This window comes from Convolutriloba macropyga, chromosome 5, assembly GCF_964194025.1.
Source record: "Convolutriloba macropyga chromosome 5, txConMacr16.3, whole genome shotgun sequence".
NCBI lineage: Eukaryota > Metazoa > Xenacoelomorpha > Acoela > Convolutidae > Convolutriloba > Convolutriloba macropyga.
Genome location: NC_134472.1, coordinates 63,027,866 through 63,043,677, shown reverse-complemented (window position 1 = coordinate 63,043,677; position 15,812 = coordinate 63,027,866). Strand labels below are relative to the sequence as shown.

The following is a 15,812-nucleotide window of genomic DNA, read 5'->3' as shown; positions in this document are numbered from 1 at the left end:
TGAAGTCTCTATTTGTAAAAAATCAGACAGATGTTTTCTTTGGTCAAGCAGAAAAAAACATTCCAATAAATAGTTCTCCGAAAGGACCAGTAGCAACAGAAACTTAATTTGTTTATAAAAGAAACAGGCAACGTTGACATTCTAACAATTACAAATGATCCAATTGAGGTTCCCCAAGCAAAAATACTTTGTAAATCAGCTCGCTTAAATAGCAATACTGTACAAAGTTCAAACTTTAGAAAGTTTGATATAGAGGGAAGCATACTTAATGTGAACATTGAAGAAAATTTCCGCGGCATTTAAGGACAGAAGCAGTCAGGAAGAAATTAGTTCCTCGCTTGCAAACAACATTATTTTCAACAATATTTTCTTTACATTAATTTTCAACAAGGTAATGTTCCTGTGAATAGATTAGAGATTGTGAGCATTTTCGTAAAAATTAGGGGACAGGTACCGGAATGGTGAGCAAATAGTCCCAATTATAACCCTTAAAAATTATAGATTATTTGGAAGCAATAACTACAAAAATGGAGTTTTTGGGACCGTTTTGAAGAAGTGTTGGAAAATTGACTCAGATGTTGTTAGAAACTTGTGGAAAATTATTATAACCACCTGGTTGATACTTAATAAGCTGTACACGTAATGCCTAATTACTAGAGAACTGATTTTAACTCAAAATGTATTATTTGATGTATGTGACACCTTTTAAAAATTCATTAGGTGTACGTAGCTTTTTGGTACCATAATGTAATTGGACATAACTGATCACATCTAACGGTCAGCAGGACTCAATTGAATTGCTTCAAACTTTTAAATTGCAATCCATTATAATCGGAACTTAAGAGATAGAAATTGTAATGCAAAATACTTCAAGAAATCCTTGCGCAAATAATTAAAACTTTTGGACAAAACAATTATTAGGTCCGTTTTCCTACGGTAAAGAAAAATTAAATCAGCCAAGAAAACTAGAGAACTTGAAAGCCATCACTTTTCTTTCTTTGGATTGATTATTCTAAAACATTGTCACAAAAGTTGGTAGTTTTCGCTTCCAAAAAAAGTAAACTTAAAACAAAAATTCACAAAATTCAGGTTTGTTCAGATGGTTTTGCAAAAAGTGACTTTGCTAATTACAGGCTTCGCATGTATAATTTTGCCCTTTTTGAAGAAGGGTAAACAAAATCTGTAGTGTAGATTTAAAAAAAAAGGTGCGTAATTAAAAACTCATTATTCGGACGAATTGGTCTCGAACAATCGGCGGCGGCGGCGGCGGTGGGGGGGGGGGGGGGGGGGGGAGTCGGCGCTTTTAGTTACAAGAGGGGGTCCGAATTCTACATTATTTAAAAATTGCCCTTCACGCTCTATTTACTCAGCAGCTTCGGTGAACTGTGGGGTCTGTGCATTTGGGTGTGTGGTGACGTGGTTTGCAGGTAGACTTAAAAGAAGTTTCAAAAACAATGCAAAATTTGTCTAATTTCTGCATACTTGTGGTTTCAGAAACAAATTATGTCAAGCCAGTATCTACCGAACCATTAACTTCCAAACTAGCAGAAATCTGTTCGGACATTAGCTACAGTGAAAGGTAAAAACAATTTTAAAAAACATAAAAATTAGCCCAAAAAAACTTAATAGTTGTGAGCAATCTTGAAGCTAGTGTCCCCAAAACCAAATACTTAATGCTAATACGTACCCATAATCCCCGTCAGACTTCAAAAAGCTACTATCGCACCAGCAAGTTGAAAGACTTAAAAATATGACAAGTTTTTAAAAAAAATAAAAAAACTAACTTTGCGTTTTAAGTTGGCATTAGCCAGACATAATTCAAAAAACAGACAACAAATTACCCACAAGTCCTTCATGAAATTTGACCACCGTTAAATTAAGAGCCATCTAACAAAAAACCCAGAATAAAGAAATACATGAAAACCAACACAATTTTGGGCTCAGAAACCTTCAAGGAAAGACCTCTGCACCTTTATTTTAGTTAGGCCTTAACAAATTGAGCACATACACCTGAAAGAGTACCAAAACCATCTCAAGCTCGCAAACGAAACTTAATGTGCAATGGCATTTACTTGTTTATCATGTTCGGAAAGATGAAGCTCAAAGTAATGGGAAAACATTTGAACAAATCTTACAAAAAGGGGGAGAACTAACACAATCGAAAGTTTTTGGGTTGTAAAAAACCGTTGAATACCAACACTCGACTTCGAGTCGCGAGAAGACACACCATTATCGCCTCAAATTTCGTTCGCTAACAATAAACATACACCGACTAATGTCGGAAGAAATGCTCTCGAACGACAGGCTGGTGGAAAAACATTAGACCCCACAGGGATTCGAACCACTGACCTCCCGCTCCATAACCAGATGCACTGCTCACTCTGCTATCAGGCCCTTATATTTGCTTTACTGCAATCGACTTTATATTGGCAAAAAGCTTTAGTGAGAACAAGTTATTGGCAATAAGCTTCAAAGAACAACAGAACACGATTCTAAAGAAAAACTACTTAGCTGACAGGATGTCAGAAAACAGCTGCAATAGCTGTGTAGAGCAATTAAAAACTAGAAAGAGAACAGGAAAAAATGATGTTTTGCAAAGTCATTTTTCATTTCAACGCTTTTCAAACTTGAAGGCTACAGCTATCGCTACATCTTAATGGTGTTTCTCATGGTTTCAAAGAACAACAGAACACGATTCTAAAGAGAAACCACTTAGCTGGCAGGATGTCAGAAAACAGCTACATTAGCTTTGTAGACAGAGCCTCAAAAAATAATAAAAATAAGGCCCAAAAAGAAAATTTTAGTTTTTTAAATAATTACTAAGATGTCAAAATTTCATTTAAAAGAAAGTACTAACCTTATGCGTTGTTTCCAATACATGCACTCAAAAAAGTCATTTTTGAGAGTGAGTTAAGTCATGTGCGACCAAAAACTTAATCGAGCAAATGAACAAAAACTCGCTCCACTAAGAGTTAAGATGACATATGCAATTCAGTCAAAATTGCGTGAAAAAAAAAAACAGATTTGAAGAGAACATGACGTCATATGCTTGTAACAAAAATTCTAACGACGAAAAAAACCAAGCGAAAGCTAACAATTGCTCTTCAACGCAGCTATAAAAAATAACAACCGACTAACGTTGGGGGAATTGATCTCCGTTGGGGGAATTGATCTCCGACGATTGGCTAGAGATTGGCTTCGTCATCAGCTTTCTGCAGCTTAGAGAGGCTAGCTTAAGCTTAACTGGGGGGTTGTGGTGGAGAAGAGTAGGGGGATCAATGGGAGGTTCGAGCGTGCGGGGTACGGTCGATGAAGTAGAGGGGGGAGGTGGAGTGGAGCGGATGGCTGGAGGGGGGGGGGGGCAAACGCCACGAGCCACCCTTTGTGCAAACTTCTGTCTCATTGTGTTTCGAGTCCCAGAAATTAGTTTGGTTGCATAAAAAATATAAATTTTCAGACCAATTAACCATATAATTCATATTAATGTCAGAAGGAAGCTGACATATTATCGATCGTTCGTTTCAGTTAAGTCTCCGCTGTTGTTTCAATTTAACAGAGAAATACAGGACAAGAAGAAGTCTACCGTTAGTGTGAACTCCAATAGCATAGAAACGACAAAATTTCACGAAAACGTCCTAATTGTATTTTAATGTTGCTTAATACCCCGTAATTTATAATTAATAATTCCGACTTCTTGAAAAGCCAACAAGTAATCATTATTAAATGTTGATATTGAACTTGGGTAAAATGTCAATGCAAAAGTTCTGCCAATAACAGTAGTACGTAATTTGGAAGAGATCATTGCAGTTTGTGCCCCCCCCCCCACCCCGGCCGTCAATACTTTATCCAACATCACTGCAGCGAACGTGCCACTTCGTTCCGCCACTACATAATTATTATGAAAAATATGGCACGTGCGCTTGCGGGTGCAAGTAATTACCATGCTGGGGGGGGGGGGGGGGGGCTATACGTTATTTGACCACTAAGCTTGGGGGTATAATGGGAAACACCCAAATACCATGCACCCAATAAGCTTGGTGGAGGGGGTGATCAACCAGAAAAGATCCCGGAAATGTTACATAGTACTAATCAACTAATTCCAACATGAAAATCACAGTAAAAAAGACGACTGCAACTGTAAGTTGATAATTCACTTACTTGATATACTTAACCAAATACAACGAAGACAAAAGTTGCGCTTCGTAACAGTAAAAAGTGATGATTAATTACTTAATGAAGAGACATTTGACGCATAGCAGTGTAAATCACTTTTAGAGCCTCAAAGCGAAAGTCTAAAGAAATGTCAAAATGATCAATCGCTAAATATAAACTTAAATACACTCTCAGTATTAACTCCTACTGTCAATCAAAGCAAACATGATAATGTTACACTGAGTATATAAAGAATCGAATTTCAATGAAAAGACTGCAGAACAGTAGTTTGAGTAGTAATAATAGACCAGGTAAAACAGCGGTGCAGGAATAGTTAGCTAAAGAAGCTTGAGTAAAGCGTAATAATTACAGGTACGTTTGATTAAACACGTTTGTGGCTGGCAGGTACTAGTTAGCAAAGTAACAGTAGTAATAGTAGTATTAGTAGCAGTAGTCGTAATCGTAAAGATAGATAGAATAAATACATCAGACAAAACAAATTGCTTCAAAGGCGTCTGTTTATCAACATTAAAGCCGCAAACATACAAAACATTCAGACAAACACATTCATACGTTCATTCACATGCGTAGACTAATACCATGCACACGACGGCACTCAATGTTTCAGCCTAAATTTTCAATATTTGCATTAATTTGCAACATTGCCGACGCATGTTTGCATACTCGACAGGTTTCAATACCCATAATATCCCTAAGTGTTTGTATAGGTCAATCAGACGTCTAAAGAGTGTTCATTATGAAAAGAGGAGTAATCAAAATCGGTGGCAATTTCTACTATAACAAATATTTGCCTGGCACAATTGAAATGAATAACGTCCGAAATATGCATCAAGGACTGGTTAAACTAAGTCAGTCAATGTAGTCTGAACAAAACGTGTTCGCATGATACAAATAAAAGTTAGGTCAAATCTGTTATAGAAAAAGCTCCACCTTAACTCAATTTATTAACACCTTAAGTACGGTAAGTGAAAATTTTCTTAATATGGAAAAGGCAATGGAAAAGGCAATGGATCGATGTTTCCAGTTTTTGTGAAGTTCTTGCTCAAAAACCTACAGAAATTGACGACTGTTAAGAAAATAGCAGGCAGATTGCCAGAAAATAGTCCCAATAGCTTCGTAGATCTACAGTCTCAAAAAGATAAGAAACAGACCAAAAAATTTCCTGGAAACATTGTTGGAAAAGCATTTTCATGCAAACTTCCTTGAAACCATTGCATATTACAGATTGTTATGTAAATTTTTTGTGCTCAACAAATGACAAAATATAAACAATAATATATCTCGACAACGGTGAAAAACTGAGAAAAAAGAAGAGAGGAAAAATATCTAAAAAATGTCCTTCTCCAAGAAGTGCAATGTCTCAAAAACTTCTTTAGAAACAGCTACCGCTGAACCACTGAATACCCACACGTCAGCCAAGTGCGTTCGAAAACAATTAAGAACATGACAGAGAAGAATAATAAAAATCGTGGGAGAAAAAACCGTGGATTTAGGCAAAAAAAAAAACATCGAAAACAGAAAAATTAGGCAAAAAAATTGCTCAAACTTAGCACAATTTCTTTAAATAAAACAAACTAAAAGTAATATTAACGAAAACAAAAAGTTCAACCGTTTGACCTAAACACTCAGTTGCGTGCGGCATTGACTTTTAAATCCTGTCTTAAATACACTCCAAAAAATTATCGATCAAAAAAACATATCCGGAAGAATTCCTGAAACCACTCGAAGATGTCTTTGCCAAAAAGCAGCTGTCTAAAGACTAGTTTCTGAGGGCAGTGAGCATCAAAGAAGAGGAAAAATAATTGAAATAAAAAACAAAAGTAGTTTAAACAAAAAACAAGAATTCAATTACTTTTTCAATTTGTACAAATACAAAAGCAAAACTATATTTCAAGTAATCGAGACAACTTAATTGCTCACACAAATTCAGACAAGAAAAAAAAATCGCAAAAAATCTCTAATTTTGAAATATAGCTATTTTTCGCATTTTTTGTCAAAATTAAACTGAAAAAAATTTTTGGCACCAAAGAACCTGTGTTTAATTTGTGATAAAAACTGGCCAAAAGCATTAAGCTTACATTCAGTTACAATAAAAAGCAATAAAATACAATAATGGGGCGAAAATCGCTAAAAACTGGAGAATGAATTGAAAACCTTTAATTAGCGTAAAAGTCCCTTCAATTAACACAAACCATTGAAACGCTATCAAAGCAACCTGAAAATTATAACTTAAGTCTGAAATAACCTTTTAGACATAGAAGTATAAAAAAAACAAAAAAAAACAAGCTTGAAGAAGCTGCATGTGAACAAACAAATTTGCTCGCTTAGCAAAATTTTATTCATACCTACATTTCTTGCTCTGTTTCAAAAGAAGGCATGAAAAAAAGAACCACTCTCTTTTCTCCGCTCTTCCAATTTGTTCACTGTTACAACTTTTTCGAACTTTATTCACTCCCTGAACGTCCGGTTTTCTTGCTCGCTCAATTATCAAAAAGAAAACAGAAAACCTTACTCTTCGAGTCTTAAAAAGACAGCACACCGATACAGTCCAAATACTTTGGATTGTAAAAAAAACAGAGAGACGGGCAATTATAGATCCAGCTATCTCTGTGTGGCTATTAATAAGATAAAGAGTACCTAGTACCCTTTATCCCAACGAATTTTGTGAAAATCGGTTGTTCGAACATAAAAATTTTATTTTGAAATGCCGTTGTAACAGCTAGTTGTGTCGGACATGAACGAATAATACTTAAACGACAAAACCTTTTACTGGATAACATCAAAAACAGTACTGGACTTCAAACGAAGCACAAAGGAATACGAACACCAGGTCTTCAATATACAGGAAAGTAAGGCACAAAATTTAGAGACAACTAGCAGGCCCGCAAAACCATAAAAAATCATTTACATAAGAGGTTTAAAAGGTGATAAGGTTTCTGTTTCGCACCGACTCGGACTCGAACGCATACCGCTCATTTAAAGGCCATAGGTCTTACCACTTACGCCTACTATGCGTATTGCACTTGTCCTTTGCTTTTCCTACAGCAAATTTCCGGACAAGGACATTCGTGACTCGCTTGTTTTTGCTATACCGCATGCTTAATGAGCGCAAAAAATGTGCACATTAGGAGCTAACAAATGATGGCAAAGCGCGTCTCAAAACGCATTTATTATGCCTTAGGTTCCAAGATTAAGGACCCCTAAAGCAGCAACAAGAGGAGCAAAGTTAACTATTGTGCTCAATTGCGACTGATATTTAGTATAATAGAGGAAGATAAGATAATACGACTAAAACTGCCTAAAACTTTCACAGCAATTTTATGGATAATGGTAATAGAACCACAACTCAACAGCTACAAAAAACTCAACTTGTGATTATCCTATGGAGGACAGAGAAAGCTGTGTGATTTTTCAAATTCCATTCTGTTTGAAGCTCTTGGTGCTTTCTGTTTTGGCCTCCCGTTTCTTGGGGTGACTATTTGCTCAACTGGTTTTCTTAATCATTAAAATTAAAAAGAGAAAAATAGAGAAATAAACCAAGGGAGAGAGAGAGAAAGACAGAAAAAGAAAGAGGGAAAGAGGATATATATATATATATATATATATATATATATATATATATATATATATATATATATATATATATATATATATATATATTACACACACACAGAGAGAGAGAGAGAGAGAAACGGAACGGAGGAAAGAGAAAAAAGAGAAAGGACGAAACACACACACACACAGAGAGTGAGAGAGAGAAACAGAGAGAGAGAGAAAAAAAAAACAGAGAAAGAGTAAGAAAAATGATTGCTATAAAATTCTTTTGGGGGCAACAGTACTAACGGGAAAATCCCAGTGGTTTATACGAAAAATCATCGTTCAAAGATTTGAAATACAAAAACAAAGAAAAGACCAAGCGAATGGAAAGAAAAATTGCTACAAAGAAAAAAATTGCCATTTTTCATCCCCCAAACAAACACACACACACACACACACAAACACACACGGGAACATAAACCAACTCGCTTCGCAAGAATTGATCTCGAACGCAATGCGGCATGATGTTGATTGAAAATTTTCATGTCTACAAAAGGGAAGGTATCCGACACGGTTTCGAACCCTCGACCCTCAGAAAAGCAGTCCTCCATCTTACCAATTGCGCTATAAACACTACAGGCAACCCTTTCTCACAATCGCTTTTTTTATCAACAAACATATTTCAGATTGAGAACATTTGAGATCACGCAAAAACCAAAAAGTAAAGAGAGAAAAAAACTTAGTTATAAGCTAAGCGTGTTCTAGAATAGCGCAGAATCTGTAAAGCCAGAGCTTCGCAGAAAAAAACGTGTTTACAATAAGAACTTCAAGCTTAGTTCGGGAGCATTCAAACAACACGTAATACCCACGACAGTAAATCCTCCCTCTGGGCGAGCATTCTTTCAAGCCTCGTGGTAACTGCACCTGACTAACAGCCTTTTGTCCCAGGTTCGGTTCTCACCTATCTACTTTGAGCCTTCAAGGTCATTGAGCTCTCTCTATAAGTTCACTAAACCATGCAGCTCAATGCAGCTCTTAAACATGCACTTCCAGAGGCCACTTAAAAATGCATTTTTTTTGTCTCATTTTAGAGCTCACACGTTTAATATAGAGGAAAAAGAAGTCCTCAGAACTGAATGTAATCGACGCACCAATAAAACACGTAATTTGCTTGATCAGGATTTGATCAGAATTTAAAATAGCACGAGGTATATTATAAAGGAATTAAATCAAGGAGCTCAAAATTCAACTAATATAGCAGCATAAAATTGACCCCAAAATAGGATCGTTTGTCTTCATCAATTTTAAAAAGAGAACAATCTCTTTTCTGAGAGAAAAAAACTGTCTGCAGCACAAAAAAGGCTGTCCAAATTGACCTTCAAATTATGATACTATATCTGCCGAGCAGTTTCGTCAAAACTTTTATTTAGAGACTAGTAGTGCTCTGGACAGATAATTAATACCCTCATTTTTCAACAGTTTATCGCATTTGAGGATGAAACGTAAAGAAGCTGACAAAAAAATTGTGCGAAAAATGCAACAGGATCCCAATAATTGATACAGACGTTCGAGAGCAACTAAAAATGATTTGCTTACTTATCAGTTCTCATTAATAGTGAGGCTAGCTTTAGATTAATTGAAGAGGAGTAAAGGTAGCGCAGCGAGGGTGCACCGCAGCGGGGGTGCAAAACTGGATTGGGGGATTGATGTGGGGGCGGTGGGTGGGTAGGGGCGTGGGATCAATTTCCAAGATTCGCCCTTCACACCATAAGTATAAGCGTTCAAAACAGTTTCTGTTAGTCGCGTACTCGAGAGTAGCGGGCTGAACGGCTCTGAGAGAACTTTATGCAAACTGGGCGCCACCTCTTTATCCCGTTTCTGAAGACGAAAATCGAATGGGTCAGAGGAAAACTCGGCCAAGCGAAAAAATCCGTGAAAGAGACAAACAGGATTAACATAATTGCTAAAAATTGCTATTGAGAGCAATTAACAATGATTTCCGAAAAATTGCCTGTCAAGTCATTTATGATAAAACGCATCTATTATAACTCATTTTTAATGAGGATGATCAGAGATGATGACATTACTCCACATAACAGCAGCTGAAGTGCGGCATCAACAAAGAGAGAGAGAGAGAGAGAGAGAGAGAGATAAAACTCGAACGGAAAGAGAAAGAAAGAAAACCTATCCAGCAGAGAGAAAGAGAGATAGGAAAAAATTCCATGATGGGATTCGACTCTTCATTTCGAGGTTTTCAAGCCTTGTTAGTAAATAAATCATTTTAAAAAAAAATTGAAAAAAAGCAAAATTGAAAACAGAAGTTTTCATTTTCGCAGTAAAAAACTTCAATGCCACTTTTTGTCTTAAAAATTCTGTCAAGTAATCCATCTGTAGACTTAAAAGTTTCGTTGGCCAGTACTAGTCGTTTAACCAGTAAAGAACAAAACATATTGAAAAATTTTCGAGACCATTGAAAATTTTAACAGAATCCTGCTAAAACTCACGATATTAATATCTGAAGAAACATTTCATTGTCTCAAGAGACTATCCGGTATCCATGTTTTAGGCCTGAAATAGTTTCACTTGCTCATAAACATCCATACACTTGGAAGATAAAAATTTTCCAAAAACTTGAAAACAAATTTAAATTTTATCCAAAAATTACTAAAACTGCAGTAAAAAAATGATCACCTTTCAATTAAATCTAGAAAATATGCAGCAGCTTATTATCAAACCTTGAAGGAGGTCCCAGGGTCCCTGGTGCCGGAAAAATTCAAAATGATGAAAAAATGGGAAATATTTCAAAAAATTGCAAAAATTCGTGATAAAAAAAATCTTGAAAAACATTCCATTATATCTATAAACTGCGCAATAACATATTATCAAACCCTAGAGGAAGTTCCGTGGCCCTTAAGGTCCGAAAAAACTAAAAATATGACAAAAAAATTTCAAAACTAAAAAATTGCAAGTTTTATATCAAAAAACTGATAAAACTTGTGATATTAAAAAGTTGAAAACTAATCCATGATAAATAAAAATTTTCCAGTTATTTATTATCAAACCTAGGGCTAAAAAAATTAAAAATGTCAAAAATTTTCAAGAAGCTTGCAAAAAATTGTGCGAAATAGTATAAATTTGCAAGATTTAGCGAGCGGTTGTTCGTCAGAAGCTAGAAACGGGGGGGGGGGGGGGGGGGGGGGGGGGGAGGGTGCACCGAGGGCTAACGGGCGGAGGGGGTGGGGCAACAGTTGGAAGGGGGAGGTAACAGAGCGCGGGGATGGGGTCAACAGGGGGAGGGGGGTCAACAGTGGAGGGTCTTCAATCTCTAAGAACCGCCATTCACACCATAAATATAAGTCTCCAAAACAGTTTGATCTGAAACAGGGCTGAAAGGCTCTAAGAGCACATAATGCCCGCTGGGCGCTACCTTTTATCCTGTTTTTGAGCACGAAAACTCAGAAGCGTCAGACAAAATAGGATCGTTTGTCTTCATCAATTTTAAAAAGAGAACAAGTCTCTTTTCTGAGAGAAAAAAACTGTCTGCAGCACAAAAAAGGTTTTCCAAATTGACCTTCAAATTATGATGCTATATCTGCCGAGCAGTTTCGTCAAAACTTTTATTTAGAGACTAGTAGTGCTCTGGACAGATAATTAATACCCTCATTTTTCAACAGTTTATCGCATTTGAGGATGAAACGTAAAGAAGCTGACAAAAAAATTGCGCGAAAAATGCAACAGGATCCCAATAATTGATACAGTTGGAAGGGGGAGGTAACAGAGCGCGGGGGTTGGGTCAATAGTGGGAGGGGGGTCAACAATGGAGGGTCTTCAATCTCTAAGAACCGCCTTTCACACCATAAATATAAGTCTCCAAAACAGTTTGATCTGAAACAGGGCTGAAAGGCTCTAAGAGCACATAATGCCCGCTGGGCGCTACCTTTCATCCTGTTTTTGAGCACGAAAAGTCAAAAGCGTCAGACGAAAAATCGGTCAAGCGAAAAATCGCATAGCAACAGACCGGCAGGACTAATATAGTTGCTACAAACTTTGTTTGAGAGCAATAAAAAACGTTCGAAATACGGATGCAAAAATGAAAAAAAATCGGTCGAGAAAATCAATTTACAAAAATTGGCAACGTCAAAGCTATCAAATAATTCTGGTAAATGAACCAAATCAAACAATCATAACTAATGGGATAAGCAATGAACCATTTTTTTTTTCAATTTTAGGTCAAAGTTCTTGCACAAATAGTACTTAGTGTGAAAAGACAAGTATAAAAACAACTAGTCTTCCCTTCGAGCTGGTTTCAAAATCATGAAATCAATAATCGCAGCAATCGCTTTGTGGCTATTCGAACCCAATCTAATTTATTTCAAACGTAACCGACTGAAATCGACCGAATTGCTCTCAAACGACTGGCGAGCGGTTGGATTCGTCAGTAGACAGCTTCGGTTTATGGGGTCCAGCTTCAATAAAGGGGCATGGGGTGAGGGCAGTGGCCGTTGGAGGGGCGTTCGGTGGATGAGCGGGGGTAGCGGATTGTGGAGCAGGTTGAAGTGTTGCGAGGAGGTAAAGTTGGTGGTGGCAGTGTGTGCGTGTGGGGGGGGGGGGGTGAAATAGGGGTTTAAACTCTCAGAACTGCCCTTCATAATAAATTCAGGTCTTCAAAACAATTTCGGTGAATCACATACTTGGAGTCTATTCAGCCCAACAGGCTCTGAGAGAACTGAATGCCCTCCGGGCGTTATCTGTTAATCCCATTTTTGAGGACGAAGTCAAAAGGGTCCCTTGAAAAATCGTTCAAGCAAGAAATCGCATAAGAAAGACCATCGGGATAATATAATTGCTGCAAACTTCGTTTGAGAGCAATTAAATAATATAAACCGACTAACGTCGAATAAATTGCTCTCGAACTACCGGGGCGATTTCATTTATAGGGCGCGAAGCTTAGAAATTTTTTATGATTGCAATAAATTGAACCCAATAGATCCAACCCCCTGATCTCCTGGTTGGCAGTCTGTGATTTTACCACCAGGCCGCAATGGCTTTTTCATTCGCTCATAATCGCCCTCATCAACGAACTTTACTTCGGAACGAGAGCAACTTAGATCACTCAAAAATGAAGCACTAAGGGTGAAAAAGTCACTCAAGAAGTCAACAATGTTCTAAAACAAAAGCTCAAAAACAAAGCAAAAACTTTACATGAAAAAGACACAAAAATGTACGATAGTTACTTCAAACCTCGTTAGGCAGCAATCAAAGAACATAACCGGCAGATTGCCCGAAAATAGCCGCCATAGACGCTTGTGCCCTTCCATGAATTGAAACAACTAAAGGAATAAGATTGACAGATCGACCACCAGTCCCATAATAGACCACTAGACTTTTTGGGTTATTTTTGGACTGTCAGTTTTATGACACATACGGTCTATAAGGAAAAAGCCCGAAAAAAAACGTTTTCAAAATTGATATTCGAAATCAAAAACTCAAGACTAATAATCAAGAATGAGGGCATATAAGTTTGGAGCTACTTATATGCACACAATTAACTAGTAAATGTTGATAAAATAAAACTTCCATAAGTTCATAAGTCATTTTTTGAGTGAGGTAAGTCAAGCAATCGACCTAAAAACAAACATGACATCACGTACACAAATTTTAACTGAAAAGCAGTAGAAGTCACTGAAGTCATTTAAAAAAAGAATTCCAAGAAGTCAGGTCGTAAGAATCATAGATCGAGACGACGAATTAAAGAAAAACATAGCAGGACAAGTCCTGACGTACAACTCAAAGAATTTTCATTGACTGAACAAAAACTAAACCTAGAACGGACTGAGTGAATTGGGAAAACCATTTCTAAAAAAATCAGAGAAAACAAACAGAAAATCATGTCAAAATGCCGCAAGTGAACAACAAACCACTAGTGAGAAATAGATATTTGGTTCAAACAAAAAACTAGGCTTAGAATGAAATATTAATGGATTGCAAAAACCATTTAAAAAACCCGATCCAAAACCAATAAGCATTATAGATAGTAACTAAAACTTATGAGATCAAAGTTCAAGTACCGGGCATCTAAAAATGGTCTTTATGGGTTTATCCCACTTCTATTTCTGACTTTGGTTTTTTAATACTGACTCTCTTCATTTTGAATTGCTTTGCTGAGCAGCTGCTGTTTAAAAGGACTTTGAGCAGAATGACAGAAGTGAAAATAGGCTAGAGAAGTCAAAAAGATTTTACGCAAAATGTCGAAAAAGCGGCAAAATGGTTAAAGTGAAAAAAAGTTCGACGAAGTAAAAAAAATAGGAGCGCCTTAAAATCCGGCTGAGAAGATAAGGGCGGCTATTAAACAGTAAAAATCAAAGTGAAACTGCCGCATGTGAACAAAAAACCACTTGCCAGAAAGCAAATTTTTATTCAAACACCGTTCTCTCACTGAACTTTAAAATTAGAGCAACAAAATTTCACGCCGCAAAACCACTCGCTTTTTCGCTCCACCTCCTGTTTCGGCGTGACTAAAATCACTACTCCAATTTGACTTCAAAAATCATGAAAATGTGTGAACAGATCTTAAAAAAGACAGCGCCCCAATAGAATTCAAATTCGTTGAATTATAAAAAACCACGATGTCCCCAATATTAGCCGCTATCGCTTCGCGGCTATTAATAACCGAAAACTTCCAATTTCAAAATTTGGCAAGTTATGCGAGTTTGAACATTTTTGTTTGCGAGCAATTAATTATCAAGCCCTTGGAGCACTTTCTGGATTAATCTATAGATAGATGCTTATGATTGCAACGATCATGGACCAACCGTGCTTATAACTGACCTTTTGATCCTTTGCCACCGGACGAGGACGGATGATGATGCATCATGGATGGCTGGATGTGAGCATGATACGGAGATCCACTCCCCGTCAAATGCGACCCAGGACCACCCGGTGCAACTCTTGCGCCCGCCGGCATAGGAGCACCGGCCACACCCCTGGAGGGACTGGCAACTGCAGTCATGTGAGGGTGGTGTTGATGAGGGTGGGGTGGGTGGTAAGGTGCAACTGGCATCCCGTGATGAGTCATGAGAGGCTGGGCAGATGATGGATGAGCCATGGCTACTTGCATTATACAGTCGGCTGTCTTGTTTCAGAATTATTGCGCAGCAAGAACAGAAGTACACAAATATGCTGTTTTGTTTTTCACTTAACAAAAATGGATCTGAAAACGAATATTTTGCATTATGTTGTTGCTCGTGAGGACATCATAATCCGTACCATATATATATCATATCTGTATTTATAGAATGCATAGTCACCTCAAGAAACTTTCCACGAATCAGCTCAAAGAATTACAAGCGTTGCTGGTCTAAAGTTACGGCTAACATTGAACATTCACAAAATTAACAACATAGCTGTCAAATTGCCAGAAAATAGCCGCAATAGCTTCATAGATCTGTAGTCTCAAAAAGAAGGTAAAAAAGACAGACCAAAAAAGAAACTTATTCTTTTCATTAAGGGCTGAGATGTAAAATTTTTATTAAGAATCTATATAACTTACTTCTGTTTCTACTAGCTGCTCTTCAATAACCTTCAATTAGAGTGACAAGCACTCATTTGACCTTATCTCATTGAATTAAAGCAAAGAAAAGTCAATTTCAGAGGGAGGAAGTCATTTTTAAGAATGAGGTAAGTCACGTGTGACCAACAATTTTATCACGCGAATGAACAAAAAAAGCTCCACTAAGAGTGAAAAATGACGTGCCGCACGCAATTCAGTTGAAATTGCACGAATGAATGAACAAAATGCAGATTTGAAGTGGTCGTGACGTCATACGGTCGTAACAAAAATCTTGACGACAGAATAAATAAACATAGCAGGACAAGTCCTGACGTGCAATTCAAAGAATTTTCATTGACTAAACGGAAAACTAAACCTAGAACGGACTATGAATGGATTGGAAAAACCATTTAGAAAAAAAATCCGATCCAAAAAAACAGTAAAAATCAAAGTCAAATTGCCGCATGTGAACAAAAAACCACTAGCGAGGAAGCGAATTTTTGTTCAAACACCGATTTCTCACTCTACTTTAAATTTGCAGCGAAAAAAATTC

General features: G+C 37.1%; 1 protein-coding gene across 2 annotated transcripts in view; it reads right to left on the bottom strand.

The window, feature by feature from the left end:
• Window positions 1-14,941, bottom strand: part of LOC142339535 (uncharacterized) — a 28,563-nt gene extending 13,622 nt beyond the window's left edge. Inside the window, exon 1 of one of the 2 annotated variants that reach the window (XM_075389641.1) lies at window positions 14,539-14,941. In XM_075389641.1, the coding sequence (XP_075245756.1) occupies window positions 14,539-14,827 (289 nt within the window). In that variant the 5' untranslated portion in view covers window positions 14,828-14,941. Of the gene's footprint in view, window positions 1-4,158; window positions 4,741-14,538 lie in introns of those variants that run through there. The other variant, XM_075389642.1, reaches the window with a different exon arrangement.
• Window positions 14,942-15,812: the final 871 nt, after the last annotated feature.